At 40.3% G+C, this 17,136-nt stretch overlaps 1 protein-coding gene across 5 annotated transcripts in view; it reads right to left on the bottom strand.

Moving 5' to 3' along the window:
* LOC115510725 (STAM binding protein) overlaps nucleotides 1-17,136 on the bottom strand; it is a 50,335-nt gene that overhangs the window by 14,474 nt on the left and 18,725 nt on the right. For 2 of the 5 annotated variants that reach the window (XR_004343413.1, XR_004343414.1), the window contains exons 8-10: nucleotides 12,918-13,030; nucleotides 12,277-12,376; nucleotides 10,501-10,662 (exon numbers count right to left, since the gene is read on the bottom strand). Coding sequence is in view for 2 of the 5 variants with exons in the window: in XM_030310871.1 (XP_030166731.1) it covers nucleotides 10,606-10,662; nucleotides 12,277-12,376; nucleotides 12,918-13,030 (270 nt within the window). In the remaining 3 variants the exon portion in view is untranslated. Of the gene's footprint in view, nucleotides 1-4,816; nucleotides 4,928-10,005; nucleotides 10,663-12,276; nucleotides 12,377-12,917; nucleotides 13,031-17,136 lie in introns of those variants that run through there. The other 3 variants (XM_030310871.1, XM_030310872.1, XR_004343415.1) reach the window with 2 other exon arrangements.

The following is a 17,136-nucleotide window of genomic DNA, read 5'->3' as shown; positions in this document are numbered from 1 at the left end:
CTTACAGGTTTATAGTAAGTTATCTAGTAATAAAATTTCCCCCAACATTCTTCTTTCAATTTTTAAAAATGGCTATTTCACTTATTCCAGATTAGTTTTAGAATAGTATTTCCAAGTCTTAAAAAATGAGGTTGTTATAGACTTGCATTTTAAATTTACGGATCAATGAAAAAAGAATGAACATCTTTGAAGCACCAAGTCTTCCCCTCATGGAATATGGCCTATCTGCCTTCCCATTTATTTTCTTCATGTCCTTCTGCAAAGCTTAGTAGTCTTCTTCCTGTATGTCTTGCACATTTCCTGTTAATTTTGTGCCAAGGTATTTTATAGTTTTGGTTTCTAGGATGAATGAGATTTCTTTCTCTCAGTCACAACTGGTGGCTTCTTGTGCTTGGAAAGCTATGTTAGATGTTTTCAGGGGACGACTGCTGCTCTCTATTAGGTCTAACCATTTTTCAGGATTGATTCTCTCTAGATTTCTAGGTAGATACTTAGTTTGCAGCTAAAACTTGTGTCTCCTTTCCAATAGTAAATTTTTTATCCTGCTTCATTACATCGGCTCATTATCCTTTCAGGATACTGTGAGAGAATAGGGGTTAGAATGGGTCTGTCATATCCCTGACAACATTATTTCTTTATTAAGAATGAGGTATCCTGAGCATGTTGTATCACTGTTATACACAATATTGTACACCTGCAACTAATGTAAGACTGTATGTTAACTACGCTGGAATTAAAATTAAAAAAAAAAAAGAATGATGCTGGGTGTTCTTTCAGATTTATGTTAATAAAACTTCTTTTTTTCCTAATTTATTAGGGGAGTTTCAAAAATAAAGAACAAGTGTTGATTTTCATCTTCAAATACTTTATTACCCATGAGAGACTCTTAAGTCTGGTTTTTTTTCCTTTGACCTACTTCTGTGAAATGTGATATTAATGGATTTCTTTTATGGGGCCATCGTTATCTTCTCAACAAACTCACCAAATGCATCAGGGCTCTGGAGCTGGATAGATCTGGGCTGCCCTACTAGCTGAGTGAGGTATTGGGTTCTAAGTTCTTTTTTTTTTCTTTGAGAGAACAAGTGAGAGAGCACGCATAAGCAGAGGAGAGGCAGAGGGAAAGGGAGAGGGAGGGAGGGAGGGAGGAAGGAAGGAAGGAAGGAAGGAAGGAAGGAAGGGAGAGAGAGAGAGAGAGAGAGAGAGAGAGAGAGAGAATATCTTAAGCAGGCTCTACACCCAGCACAGAGCATGACATGGGGCTCAATCTCACAACTGTGAGATCATGACCTGAGCCAAAATCAAGAGTTGGACACTTAACCGACTGAGCCACCCAGGTGTCCCTAATGTGTTCTAAGTTCTTTTTTTTTAAAGTTTTTTCTTAATATTTATTTATTTTTGAGAGAGACAGAACATGAGTGGAGGCGGAGCAGAGAGAGAGGGGGAGACACAGAATCCAAAGCAGGCTCCAGGCTCTGAGCCATCAGCACAGAGCCTGATGTGGAACTCGAACTCACAAACCATGAGATTATGACCTGAGCTGAAGTCAGATGATTAACCAGCTGAACCACCCAGTGGTTAGAACCCTAATGTGTTCTAAGGTCTAATGCATCACGGGATGGACAATAAATGCTGGTAGTTATTGTTCCTTTACTATAAGGATACATTCATTAGTGCTTTATTTAGGATTCATGCATCTATATTACTGAGTGCAGTGTGAAGTGTGTATATATGTGTGTGTACATGATTAGGTTGTGTTCATAAAAATGAGTTATGTTGGTTTTCTTATTTTCCCATGCTCTACAACAGTTAAAACAGCAAGAGATATTTATACACCAAAGTCCACAGCAGCACTATTCACAATAGTCAAGAAGTGGAGGCAACCCAAGTGTCAATCAATGGATGAGTGGATAAAAAAATGATATATACACACGATGAAATATTATTCAGCCTCAAAAGGAAACTCTGACACATGCTACAACACGGATGAATCTCGAGGACACTATGGTAAGTAAAACAAATCAGTCATGAAAAGACAAATACTGTATGCTTCCATTTATATGAAGTATCCAAAGAAGTCAAATTCATTAAGATGGAAAATAGAAGGGTGGTCGCCAGGGAGTGAGGGAGAGGGAGGAAAGGAGAGATAAAAGTTCTGGAGATCTGTTTCACAAGAATATGAATATACTTAACAGTCCTCAACTGTACACTTAAAAATGGTCAAGATGGCAATTTTTATGTTATGTGACTTTTTAACCACAATAATCATTACTTTAAATAAATGGGCAGAATTCTCCAATCAAAAGACAGAGTGACTGAATGGATTTAAAAAACCCCAAGATTCCTCTATATGCTGCCTACAAAAGACTCACTTCAGATGCAAGGACATACACAGATTGAAAATGAAGGGGTGAAAAGAGATGTACCATGTAAATGGAAACCAAAAGAAAGTTGGGGTAGCTATACTTACATCAGACAAAATGACTTTAAAACAAAGACTGTAATAAGAGATAAAGGGCACTACATAATGATAAAAGGGGCCAATCCAACAAGAGAATTTAACATATGTAAATATTTATGCATGCAACCTGGGAGCATCTAGATATATAAAGCAAATATTTTAAAAGACCTACAAGAAGAAATAGACAGCAATACAATAATAGTAGAGGATTTTAATACACACTCATATAATAGATCATCCAGATAGAAAACTGATAAGGAAACATCAGCTTTAAACAAAACTTAGGCCAGATTAACTTAACAGATATATACAGAACATTCCATCCCAAAGCAATGGAATACACATTCTTCTCAAGTGCATATGGAATACTCTCCAGGATAGATCATATATTAGGCCACAAAACATATCTTCACAAATTTAAAAAGGCTGAAATCATACCAAGCATCTTGTCCAATCACAATGGTAAGAAACTAGAAATCAATTACAAGAAGACAACTAGAAAATTCACAAATATGTGGAGATAAACAACATGCTACCAAACAACCAATGGGTTGGTGAAGAAATCAAAAGCAAAAGCAAAAGCAAAATATACCTTGAGACAAATGACAATAGAAATACAACATACCAAAACTTATGGGATGCAGCAAAAGCAGTTCTAAGAGGAAAGTTAGCAGCAAAAAATGCCTACTTCAAGAAACAAGAAAAATCTCAAACAACCTAACTTTACACTTCAAGGAACTAGAAAAAGAAGAACAAATGAAGTCCAAAGTTAGTAGGAAAAAGAAAATAAAGATCAGAGCAGAAATAAATAGAGACTAAAAAGACATAGAAAAAAAAATCAATGAAACCAACAGCTGGTTCTTTGAAAAGGTAAACAAAATTGATAAGTCTTGAGCTATATTCACCAAGAGGAAAGAGAAAAGGTTCAAATAAATAAAATCAGAAACAAAAGAGGAGATGTTACAACTGATATAACAGAAATACAAATGATCACGAGACTACTATAATTACATATCAACAAATAGGGCAAAGTAAAAGAAATGGATAAATTCTAAGAAACATACAATCTTCCAAGACCAAATCAAAGAGAAAATCTGAATAGACTAATTACTAGTAAGGAGAGTGAATCAGTAATTTTAAAACTCCCTACAAACACAATTCCAGAACCATACATCTGCACAGTTAAGTTCTACCAAACATTCAAAGAATTAATACCTATTCTTTTCAAATTCTTCCAAAATAACAGAAGAGGAGGGAACATTTCCAAACTCATTTTACAAAGTTCAACATTACCTGATACCAAAACCAGACAAGGACACATCAAGAAAAGAAAATTAAAGGCCAATTTTCTGATGAACATAGATACAAAAATCCTAAACAAAATATTAGCAAAGTGAATTCAACAATACATTAAAAGAATCACACGCCATGATCAAGTAGGGTTTATTCCAGGGATGTGGAGAAAAGGGAACCTTGTGCACTGTTGGTGGGAATATAAATCAGTGCAGCCATTTCTGAGTATTTATCTGAAGAAAATGAAAACACTAGCTCAAAAAGATATATGCACCCACCATGTTCACTGCAGCATTATTTACGATAGCCATCATATGGAAACAATCTAAATGTTCACTGATGGATGAACAGATTAAACAATATATACATATATACATATATACATATATATATATCCTTTACATATACATATATATCTGTAATGGAATATTATTCAGCCACAAAACAGAATTTTTAAATTGTAATATACACATAATCATTTACACATTGTGAAATACACACACACACACACACACACACACACACACATGCACATACACAATGGAATATTATTCAGCTTTTTAAAAGAATGAAATCTTGCCATTTAACAACATGGATCGAACTTGAGGGCATTACGCAAAGTGAAATAAGTCAGAAAGAGACAAATACCATATGATCTCACTTATATGTAGAATCTTAAAAAACAAAACAAGCTCATAGGTACAGAGAATAGATTGGTGGCTGCCAGAGGAGGAGGAGGGGGGGTGAGTGAAATGGGTGACGGGAGTCAAAAGATACAGACTTTCAGCTATAAAATAAATAAGTCATGGGATATAATGTACAATGTGGCAACTATAATTAATAATACTGTCATCACAAGAAAAAATTCTAACAATCTATAGTGATGGATGCTAACTAGACTTATTGTGGGGATCATTTTGCAATATATATACAAATGCCAAATAAGTATGTTGTACACCTGAAACTAATATAATGTTGTATGTCAATTATACCTCAATTTAAATAATTAATTAATTAAAATAAATCAGAATGGTGATATGATAAAGAAAATGGCATGAGAATTACCTGTTCCTTGAAAGTTTGAAAGAACTCATTCATAGAAGCATATGGAGATAATACTTGTACACTTTTCTCCATTTCTTCATTGATTATTGATCTTTCAGGTCTTCCACTTAGCTTAAGATAATTAAGACAATTTTGGTTTCATTCACACTTATAATTTTTTCTTACCAGAAAATCACCTATTTCACTAAGTTGCAAATTCATTAACCTAGTTACACATAGTACTTTCTTATACATTTGTTGTATACCCTTGTTCATTTCTAATTTTGTGTTTTTCCTTTTTGACTATTTCATTGTTTTTTCAAAAAATGACATTATGAATGTATCTACCAATTCTCCTATTTTAAAATTCAATAATTTCTGCTATCGTATGTGTTTCTTTTCTCTTGGCTTTCCTGGTCTATATTTTGTTCTTTTTTTCTCATTTGAATCAAATGCTTGATTCATTTTTTTATTCTTTCTTATTAAATAGTGAAAGCACTTAAAGTTCTAAATTTCCAACTCTGTACACTTCGTAGAAATTCCAGATGTTCTCACCTATGATATTGCATTATCATTCATCTCTAAATAACTAAATGGCTATATATGCAGATTTTATTCTCACGTGCTTTCCTTCTTTTACCTTCTAAGAGGTAATCTTCTATGATTAACTTGTGAATTTTTAAATCGTACAATCTTTAAAATCAGTATTCAAAACATATGCACATTTACTGCTCTGTTCCCCCCAACACCTCCAAAGATGTCCCACTTTAGTAGCCGGGTGACTTTGGACAAGTCTGTGTACGTATTCCTATCTTTCTGAGTGTCAGCCACTATTCTGGGAGCTGGACAAGGGTGGACAAGACAAAGTTGCTGTTCTCAAGGAGTATACTTTAGATACATAAGCTAGAAATAAACAAGATGATTTTAGCTAATGACAGTGCTACTCAGAGAGTTAAAGGAAGGTGTGGTGGAGTGATGGGGTGGAGGCGCTTTAGATGGGGTTGTCAGGGGAGACCACTGCCAACTGCCACATCCCATGAACTCATCTTGGTCGTTAGCCCAGAAAACCCCTCCTGAGCCATTTGGCGCCATGCAACTCCACTTGTTTTAAACTGTTGCCTTCCTTGGCTTCTGTGATAAGATAGTGGTGCCGCTATCTCCTGGTCTCCTCCTGCCTCTCTGACCTCCCCCCTTTTAGCCTTCCTGGCATCTTCTCTTGACTACCCAGAGAATGGAGCCTGTTGGGCAGGATAACCATCTGTCCTGGCAGTTGGAAGAGAGCTCAACTGCCGGCTCCCTCTGCTGAGAGCTCTTGCTCATATTCAAACCTTCGGCACAAGGTGACACTGGGGTGGCAGCACAGGCCCCAAAAGCAACATCTGAGGCAAGGCATTAAGATGGCCTCCCGCAAAGTAGAGACAGATCTTCTCAATGCGGGCACAGGTCCAGCTGGCTTCCTAACACACAATTCAACACCAAAGACTCTATTTCAAGGAACGGCTGAGCAAAAGAAAGTAAGGAAGTGCTACGCTGACTGAAAGGCACTCAACACAGTGCTGGAAAACAAGCATGATCCCTGCCCTTAAGAATTTACGTGAGTTCAGACACGACCTACATAGGAAGACAGTGAGAAAACACTGCGAAACAGCAAAAAAATCTGCAATCAAGTTATGGGAAACAGCCTATAAATGCCACTGGAGTTCAAAGAAGGAACCCTCGGAGTGAATTTACCAGCGAGAGAAGGAGCTAGAGGAGGCAGAACTTGAACAAAGACCTACAGGAAGTAGGTTTGATCGCCAAAGAAGGACACAAGAGCCCATGGCTGTGCAGTGCAACCGGCCTGGATTCTGGATCCAACAGGCACAGTGAATGATACTGGACACAGCCTATAAGCCTACGGCCCTGCTTCTAACCCCAAGTAGGCTAAAGTCAACCCAAAAACTCAACCCTGGATTAAGGAACGCAGACTTCATGAAGAGGGTCAACGTTCTCTTCCTCTTCTTTCACCTCAAAAAGTAGCTGGAACAACCAAGTGAGAGGTTAAGCTATTTGGAGCCTAGGTCCAGCCAGTGATAAAGAATGCGGATCTGGCTCAAGAGTCTTCTAGCTGGAAGTTGTGTGGTATAAAAGTCTAGTAGGTAGAAGCAACATTTCTGGAGACACCAAAAACAGGTACCTTCAATCTTTATAGCATTTTACGGCTCTCGGGCTTGCACATGGATTTCATTTTGTCTTCATTTGGGGTAGGCATATCAGGCTGACCCCGTTTTATAGATTTTTTAAAAAGTCTGGGAAGTTAAGTGACTTGTGGGTGAATAAAGAGCTGGACCTAAAAGTGAGGTCTTAAATGTTCGGAGTGGCACTTCCTCTCCAGAGAATAATGTTTCAGTGGTCCTGATCCAAACAGGCCTTCTCAGTGCCCAGGCAAAGCTCCTCACAAAAAGAAATGAGCTTTGACTCAGAAGTTCCACTCCTGGTCACAAGTGTGAAAGATCCTTAGACAAACTGGTCTCCAAACCCAGATGGGGTTAAAACGCTGAGATACCGAGGGGAGGAGTCAGGAGACACAAAACCAACTGACAAATGTTTTTTAGGAAACAACTGGTTTGGTCCTAAAACTGTTCTCAAAATCTAATTGAAATAGCCCAAAGTTGCAGGATTCACTGGGATTTCATGCCATTAAAGCTTCATTCTCAGGGGTCGCCATTTCTCCCAACCCCCACACAAAATTTTTTTCCTTCCACCTGGACAGCTAAAACCCTGAAGTAGCAATCAACAGTCAAAGGGGGTAGGCATCGTGATTTTAAAATTGGGGGTGCCAAAATGAAATTTGAGACCCTAGCCTCTCAAGCAACAAATATCCACCACACTAGCCCCACTAGGGAATGCTTCTCCCCATGCTGCCTTTCAAGGTGACTGCTACCTGACAAAGCAAGTGATTTCTTTCTTAAAGGCTTAAGTGATTTCTTCTTCCTCTTTGGTGATGTTTAACAGAGTACGTGAAAATGATCATCTGAAGAAACACAGCCCTGCCCCGAATCCCAGGAGGACAGCTTCCCCAGAGTCTGTCTGCACCCAGCCCATGGCACTTGGGAGGGTCTATGCCTCTGAAGCCAATTGGGAAGCAACCAGACACTGCCCTCCCTCCCTACTCAGCCCAGACCAGTATGCATGGTGCTCCTTCCTATGGCTTGGGAGAGCGAAAAGGCTTTCAGGAGCTCAGGAATCAGTCTCTCCACTGAGCAGTTGCTACTTTTTCAATATAAGCTGCTTTCCTCAGGTTTCATGGTCTGGTTCCCTTTTATTCACAATATGGAATCCTTTCCCCTTTTCCCTGCAACTCTGGCTCCTTTTCTCTTTCATGCACCTGCCCTGTCCCCCTGCTTCCTTGGGTGCTGGATTGATACCACATCTCTCCCCCAGAGCTAAGGGGAAGAGACACTGAAACCACCCTGTGCAGAGTGGCTACACTGCAGCAGGTGCAAAGGGGGCATTTGCTGACTGGTTTTCTGCTCCTGGGCAGCCTCTGAGATTTCTTGTACACAGGTGCAGAGGGAAGAAAAGAAAGAAAGAAAGAAAGAAAGAAAGAAAGAAAGAAAGAAAGAAAGAAAGGAAGGAAGGAAGGAAGGAAGGAAGGAAGGAAGGAAGGAAGGAAGGAAGGAAGGAAGGAAGAAAGAAAAGAAAAGTGGCCATTTGGTAAAAAGTAAATGATCAATGCAGTTGTGACACATGACATATTCAGTTCACTTCGGTTCAACAAACTTTTGTAGAATGTCCTTGAAGTGTAGAGATGGATAAGAGAGCTCCCAATTCTTAGGTATAGTGGCCCCTGAACTATGACTCCTGCAGTGCTTTTCAACCCTGGCTGCACCCTAGCAGCTTTAGAGACCAAAAGAAAAACAAAACAAAAAACGCTGTCTGGGACCCCGCCCCAGAGATTTGGAATTCATTGGTGTGGGGTTGAGCACAAGCATCAGTAGTTTTTTAATGTGTATTTGAATGTGTAGCCAGGGACAAGAGCGTTATGTGGCCATATGCAGAAAGTTCTGAGTAAAGGCTAAATTTAGGTCTTAGGCAATGCAAAGATATTGCACGTTTTGGAGCAAGAGAGGAAACATGAGGATGGCTGTAATATGGGAAGCTTCTCCTGACTGTACTGGGCAGAACAGACTGGAGTCAAGAAATACCAAAAAGAGAGAGAGAGAGAGAGAGAAGAGAGACCTGGTAAAAACCTACTATTGCACTAGTCCAAGTAAGGGGCAATAAAGCCCTGAGCATGGAAAGAAAAGGATGAGTTTCCGAGAAAGTACCAAACTGGGGCAATGACAGGACTGTTAAGGCAAGGTGGAACAGCCCAGGCTGCCTCTGGGGCCGCTGGAAGGAAAGGAAGGCAGTGATAGGACAGGCACTCTTCCTCCTTCCCAGACTCACTTGGCCCCATGTTCCCACTTACACTGGAACTACAGAAAAAAGAATTTCTGATACCTGGGAGTTAAGAACCCAAGAGAAGAAGAATATAGAGACTTGGTTCTTCCAGGGGAAAAGTTCAAGGACACTAACCTAAGTGATAAAGAACTTAATATATTCAGGACACAAAACTTCAAAATGAAGCCAAACTTCATACGCTTGCAGAATTTTTCCTATAGAATTTTAATATAAAAAGAAACATATTTCTCTTATGCAAGGTATTTACCCTCTTGCTGTCACCTGAGGGGTCACAAGCAGTACCATTATTTCTAGGCCACCTTACAATGTTAGGCTCAGCTCATAGAAAGGAAAATATAGAATCAACTGCAGTCTCAAACCCCTTCCTAAATGTTGCCTGAGTCAGAAAAGAATAAACAACATCATAAAATCGGTAGGGTGGGGTGGCAAGGGAATGTAATCATTCATTTGGTATAACCTGGCACTCCAAACAAAGGCTCTATTATCTTTAGCTGAAAGCTTTTAGGGCATACGGAGGAAGTGAATGGGATGACCCACTTGAGACAACACCAAAAGAACAGAGAATTTCACAGCCCTGGAAGACGCAACAGGCAGACAAAAACCACTCAACAGTTCACTGTGAACTGGGACACACCTTCAATACCAGCACAGCTCAAATTCCATTTGCCCCTCACCTTTCCCCAAACAACCAGACCTTTCAGTTAGCCTGTTTAGACAACACTTGATCAAACAGATCACTCTAGAGCACACACACACACACAAAATAAGTTAATGGTTATTTTATTGTAGAAGAAAAAAATATCCTGAAATATTTGTTAAATAACAATACTTCCTGACAAAAATCATTCTTCAGGGTTTTCAAGCCCCACCATCTGGTCAAGGTGGGCTGTCCCTCATCCATGTAATAAGCTTCATTAATATTGTCATAAACCACAGAAAAACCCAAAGATTTTCTAAATGGCTTCCAAATTTCTGCAGAGATGCCCTTAAAAATTCCAAAGGTAAACAATAAACAAGTTGGCAGAGAAACCAGAAGGCTAGCTGAGAAGAAAAAAAATGTTAACAACTGGTGAATCTAGAACAAAGGGTATGTAAGTGTTCACTACACCATTTTAACAACTTAATTTTTTAATTGCAGCCAGACTGAAAAGTTGTCTTAGCATGGTCATGCTATTCTCCACACTTGCCTAAGAAATACAGCCAATTATTTTTTTTCAAACCAGAAACAGAAAATCAGTTTTCCCCCAGGTGATACTCACTTTCAATTCTGTCTAAAAAAGCTTTCAGAGCTTTCTGGAAAGTTTAAATTAAGGGGCTACAGTACACTGGTATGATTTTATAATTCTTGGGAGGTGTTCAAGTTCTCATCGAAGGTCTGTGATGGTCACTGCTCTGTCCACAACGGTCACGTGGCTGCAGCTCTACAACAGGGAAAAAGAAAGAAAGAGAAAGTCCTAAAAAATTCTAAGAAGTCATTTGTTTAAAACTTACTTAACATGCTTATTCTGACCAGTGGTTCCCAGTCTGGAAGCCAGGCTGCTACTTAAATGGCAGTTATGGTAAGGGGTCTGGGAATCAGTAACTTTCTAATCCCTACCTGTACATAGCCTGAATCAACGTGGGCCCATATATCTTCATTCACTTTTCAAATGAATGTATATTCTAGAGACATTCACAAAATACAGACTTATTTGAAAGAATTGCTGAGGGGCGCCTGGGTGGCGCAGTCGGTTAAGCGTCCGACTTCAGCCAGGTCACGATCTCGCGGTCCGTGAGTTCGAGCCCCGCGTCGGGCTCTGGGCTGATGGCTCAGAGCCTGGAGCCTGTTTCCGATTCTGTGTCTCCCTCTCTCTCTGCCCCTCCCCCGTTCATGCTCTGTCTCTCTCTGTCCCAAAAATAAATAAACGTTGAAAAAAAAAAAAATTAAAAAAAAAAAAAAAAAAAGAAAGAATTGCTGAATTCGTTAGTTTTTTGGGGGTCACTATGTCAACCAGCTAATACAGCGTACCCACTGACACATGGGGAACGCTTACTTTTGGCATGCAAAGAGGCCTTTATAACAGAAAACCTGGGCACTTTTCTTGCAGCCTCTGTTTCATCATCCTGGTACCTAGACATTTATTACATTCTAAGGCAGACTGACCTATTTTTCAACAGATCTGTCAGAAAGTGCTTTCTCATGCTCAGCTGAAAACTCATTCCACGAGGTCTTAGTTTTAGTTCTGGGAGTCCTAAGAAATGCACTCGATACCTTTCTATACAACAATTCTTCTGAAACTTAAAGCCGGTTTTCAGAGCCTCCCTGAGGTTTCGCTTCTAAACATCCCCAGTTCCTTTTATGTGACAAGGTTCTGAGTCCCTTTTCCATACTGGTCACTTTTTAATGAACCCAAAAGAAATAACACCCCTCAGCCAGCAAGGAGTGAAGCAGCCTATCACATTAGATTTGAGGGGCAAATTGAAACATACTGCTCTAACAGCAACTGAAACTTTTTATTCACAGAATACAACTTAGGAAAACAAGCTTCCTAGAAAGGTCATAAAAATCCCTATTATTTAAGCAAAATTGCAAAATCAAATATATTTTACCTATCTTAAATGGCTTTTTTCCTTTGAATTCAAATCCCTTATTGAAGTACAGGCTTAGCAACTGGTGTTGACGAAGGGAAAAAACCTAACATTTAACAAGCCAGCTCCTGCACCAGGTGCTTTCTGCATATTACTTCATTTAATCCTCTCAATAACCCTATCAAGTAGGTATTACCATCACTGTCATTCCCCTTTACAGATAAGAGGCTGAGGCCCAGGAAGATAAAGTCTGATCAAAGTCAGACAGTCCTTCGATGGCAGAGCTACGACTCAAATCCACTGCTATCCCACACTGCTTCCCATGTATGTCCTTATTGGGAAGATTGGCAAAGGTAAGTGACGAGGCTGATCTTCTACATGGGTCAGAAAAGACAATGCACCTCATCAGCTCTGACCGTCCTCCCTGCTTGAAGCACAGCCCTGTTTTCTTCTACACAGATACATACGCAGAAGAGAGGTGGATCCTTGCTGTGTGGATGAAATCCTTTCTGGCGACAGGAGGAAATCTCCTCTAGTCCATGGTCAGTTAGTTTAAAGAATCCAGTTCTGCAATAAGAAAAAGCAGGCCCAAATCAAGCAAAGGTGTCTACCCAGTCCCAAACACACACACAGAACTCATTTTGAGACAGCTTCAAAACTATGCTGGCACACAGGTCTCTTTTCTGGTGAATGAATCAGAGTTAGGGAATGACTCATCACTGCCACCACACTAGTTTTGCTGGGAGAATTCATAGTAAATAACAGGATTTAGAATGAAAAAGAATTTAACTGAGATAATTTGTTTGATTTTAAATTCTCTAATCTGACATCAGTCTTTTGAAATTCCCATTGCTTCAAGTCAAACACTTCAAATTTCTTATGTCCTTTTCTTAGAAAAGCATTGAAATTGTTGCTTTGATATCTTTTTAAACAAGAATAGTAGGAGTATCTGGATATGGTGCTTAAAAGGAAACCTTTTAGAACAGCCAGTTAATACCACAGTCTATATACTTTACACAGAACAAGGTCTTCCAAATAGAGAACTTTTCCTTGGAGGCTTTTCCCCACTGTCTCCTTGTAATGCCCAGAACCACATCTATGTACTTACTCCTGGAACTTGGGGGAGCAAACAATGGCTATTGACTCTGGCAACATCATCTGGTAGGAACAATGAGTGTGTAGGTCAACACTGGAGAGGAAGGCGGTCTGCGTGGGATGAGTCTGAGAAGAGAAAAACATGTCTGAGACCCTCTGAGTGAAACAGCCAAGCCTGGACCATAAAGGAAACAGACCCAAATGGTTCTCAATAGCTGGCCACAATCCCCTCACAAGTACAAAGTCACTGGCAGCCACAAGAGGGTATGCCTGAAGTTCATTACTTTTGAGCACTGTAAATAAATATAGGTTAACATGAGTATAAGAGGAAACTCATAATTTCTAATTGATCATCAAGACTTATTTGGCCCCTCACAAGCTCTCTCAGGGCAGTGGAGAGTCATTCATTCTGGAATAGATGGTATATGCTGTCCAATATTTCAAAATGATAAAAGTCAAGGACTTAACAAACCACAGTTGGATGAATGATTCCTCTTCCAGACAGAAGTGTTAAAAGGTCAAGAATGAGTGTGGAGCTCTACGGGCAATGACAAAAGCTGTCCTATGGCTAAAGCATACCATCCAAGGATAGGAGAAGCAGGGGACAATAGTAGTTACATCATACAAAGGACCCTATCTTGTTTGGGAAAAGGACCAAGATACTGAAATTTGAGGGTAATCAGTTAAAGCACCATCGAAATGTACATTCAGTTTCTATTGTTTTCAATCATTTAATGTTTTATTGAACACATTCTTTTTTACAAATGAATAACCATATAATGCCTTATGTTAATCTTAGAAGGGTGTGACCGTAGAGAACAAGAATGGAAAAAGACGACCCAATATGACTCAAAAAGACCACCAACCTTCACTGACAGAAAGCACAGAAAATAAATAAGTGTACTTGATCAGCATTTTCAAACCTGCCATGTACAAAATGAAGCTCCTGAGGAGCCTGTCAAAAGCACAGGCTCCTGTGCCCCACCCCTAGAAATAGCCATCCTGAAATTTAAAAAAGCCATTCAATGATTCTTATGTGCAGCATCATCTGAGAAGCACCACCCCACAGAATGCTGTGACCAGCTCACTATGGAAGAGGCCTGCAGGACAGGAATGTGTTAGCTGAGTGCTGACAGCAAATCCACACGCAGATCCTCATCGGGCAGGTAAGAACTTTGGTGACTACAAAGGAAAAATAGTTTCTACCTAATAATATGATCCTACAGACTGCTAGGGACAAAAGGCCTGTGCCAACACCTTTCATCCCACAGTTAGAACAAAGAATTTTAACTGGGAACAAACGAGGCCATGGAACAAGCTGATCCAGGCCTCTGATCTAAAGTAGAAAGACAATATAGGGATACATAGGAGCTCAATAAATAATTGTTAAACTAAATCAAAAAACCCTGTCTTGAGTCTCTATTCCCCTCTATTGTGCTTTCTCTTTCTCCTTCCCTTAACAATTGGATTTCTTGAAAAAAATAGTTTTGTCCATCATGCTGGAGACAGAGGAAGGCATTTTTATGAAGAGAAAACAATAAACCAAGGGAGCAGAAATGAACAAGAACAGCAGATGCTGGGGGCAGCCTCGGTGCCTGGATGGGAGCAGAGCAGCCATAGGACAGGGATACGAGCTAAGGCAGGGCTGAAGCCAGATGAAGGAGTCTCCCGAATACTGGACTGGAGGCTCACACAGTAGTTGGTGATCAATACATGACCATACAAACTTTTTTGACCCGGGAACCTGATTTTACAGCTGGCAAAGTGGAGAAGGAAGAACTGATCTTCTGCATAATTCTCTTGCCAATTTTAAGATCTGAGCAAACCTTACAGCCTGCTTGTTTGTTTGTTTTTAATCTCCAGTTAGGAAGGAATGGCACAGAAATTATCATAGGGGAAAAGAGCTGAAATACTATAAACTTCAGCTCTAAATTTTGTTCCTAGCTGAACCCTGATTTAGAAATCCTTTTATTCATTTGCGGCTGAATTCTATCTGCAGTCTAAACTGTGATTATTCCAAACTTTCCCCCATCTCCTCCAGTTCCTAAAACCACCCATCTCCCTCCTGCCAGGCAGTGAATCTAGACTGCAACACTGTTGAATGAAAGGAATTCCGTCAACCCCTCCAAACAGACCTCCAAAATCTCTGTATCTTTCTTTCTTCCTTCAATTCTGTCTCAGAGGGATGAGTGTTTTCTCCCCCATATGAAGATGAGCCCCCTTTTTGTACTTTTGATTTAATACTTTCCTACCTCCGCATTCCCTTGTCTCTGCCCCTTTACATCTCCTCTCCTGGCTCCACTAAGCTCTGCTGGCTCACTGGGTGTACAAACATATTGAAACAACTACATACAAGAATGTAAGTAAACCTTAAAAATGTTGAGCAAAAGAAGCCAGATACAGAAGAATATGTATCATATAATTCTATTTATATAAAGCTCAAAACCAGGCAAAACTAAACTGTTGAGTTCAGGGATATGCATTTAGGGTAGTAAAACTATAAAGAAAGCAAAGGACTTCTGGAAAAGTCAGGAGAGAGACTGCCTGTATCAGAGGGGAAGCGGACAGGGCAAGAGCATGGGGGTGGGACCATGCCTCTCACAATGTTCTATCTCTTGACCTGCGTCATGCACGTACACAGACGTTTTGTTTCATGATTCACTGAAATATCCATTTACCCTTATGTACTTTCTTATATATTTCAAATACAAAGGTTTCAAAAAAACAAAATCAAAACAAAACATATGTTCAAACCTTTATGCTAAACCATAAATCAAGCAAATATTCTCTCAACCTGGCTACTCCTTAAGCCACCATCCCATTTTCTTCCTTTCCCCGTGAGCTAAACTCTTCAAAAAATTGGTGTGTAGGGGTGCCTGGCTAGCGCAGTTGGCAGAGCACGTGACTTTTGATCTCAGAGTTGTGGGTTCAAGCCCCATGTTGGGCGTTAGAGATTACATAAAAATAAAATCTTAAAAAAAAATTAGTGCCCGTCTCACCATGACCACATCCTCGATCCCCATTACTTCTTAAACGTTTGCAGTGCTCTTCCTCCTCTGGCTCTGTGCCTTTACACTGTCCTTGCCCTGCTCTCACGCCTCTTTGCTTCATTACCAACTATTCCCTGCGCTCCCCTGGGTGGCCTGCCCCCAAGCTTGCTCTCCATTCTTCTCCAGTGCCAAGGCTTCTCAGGTCGGCTCTATGCAGAGGTCTCCCAGATCTCTTTCCCACCTTGACCCTGCCCCCCAGCGCCAGCCACACTGCCAACTGCCTGATAACTACCTCCACTGACAAAATGTCTCACATACACTTTAAATTCAACATGCTCAGAACTGAACACACAATTAGCCCTGCTTCCAAAGTAAGCTATCCTCCTGGAGCCCCTGTTTCTGCTTATGGGATAATCATTGCCAGCCCTGTGAGTCAGGCCTGCTCTCTGTCATCACTGGCTTTTACTCATCATCCTCTCACTCATTCCCCACATCCTCTGAAATTCAACATTCATCTCCTTCCCAAATTCAATGCCATCACCCTAGCTCTCATCATTAGATTTTATCAGCACGCTAACCTCTTAAATGATCTCCCTGCCTCGACCTACTTTAAAACTGCCTTTATGTTAGATATACTAAAGAATGGCTTTGATCATATCATTCATTGCTCTACTCAAAAACCTTTGCCCCGCATCGGGCTCTGGGCTGATGGCTCAGAGCCTGGAGCCTGCTTCCCATTCTGTGTCTCCCTCTCTCTCTGACCCTCCCCGTTCATGCTCTGTCTCTCTCTGTCTCAAAAATAAATAAACGTTAAAAAAAAAAAAAATTAAAAAAAAAAAAAAAAAAAAAGGGGCGCCTGGGTGGCTCCGTCGGTTGAGCGTCCGACTTCGGCTCAGGTCACGATCTCACGGTCCGTGAGTTCGAGCCCCGCATCGGGCTCTGGGCTGATGGCTCAGAGCCTGGAGCCTGCTTCCCATTCTGTGTCTCCCTCTCTCTCTGACCCTCCCCGTTCATGCTCTGTCTCTCTCTGTCTCAAAAATAAATAAACGTTAAAAAAAAAAAAATTTAAAAAAAACCTTTAAAAGTTCCCCACTTACTAAAAAGCAGAACTATTCTGCCTATCCACCCAAGATCCTCCCCCCAAGAACACTGCTCCAATGTATCACATTAAAGCCTATTTATCTACTACCATTCCTGACATAAACCCCAAACTGGACCTCAACGTCTTAGGAACACAGTCTG

The sequence above is a fragment of the Lynx canadensis genome, chromosome A3 (genome assembly GCF_007474595.2).
Source record: "Lynx canadensis isolate LIC74 chromosome A3, mLynCan4.pri.v2, whole genome shotgun sequence".
In the NCBI taxonomy this organism is placed as follows: Eukaryota; Metazoa; Chordata; class Mammalia; order Carnivora; family Felidae; genus Lynx; species Lynx canadensis.
This window is presented reverse-complemented; position numbering and strand designations above follow the sequence as displayed.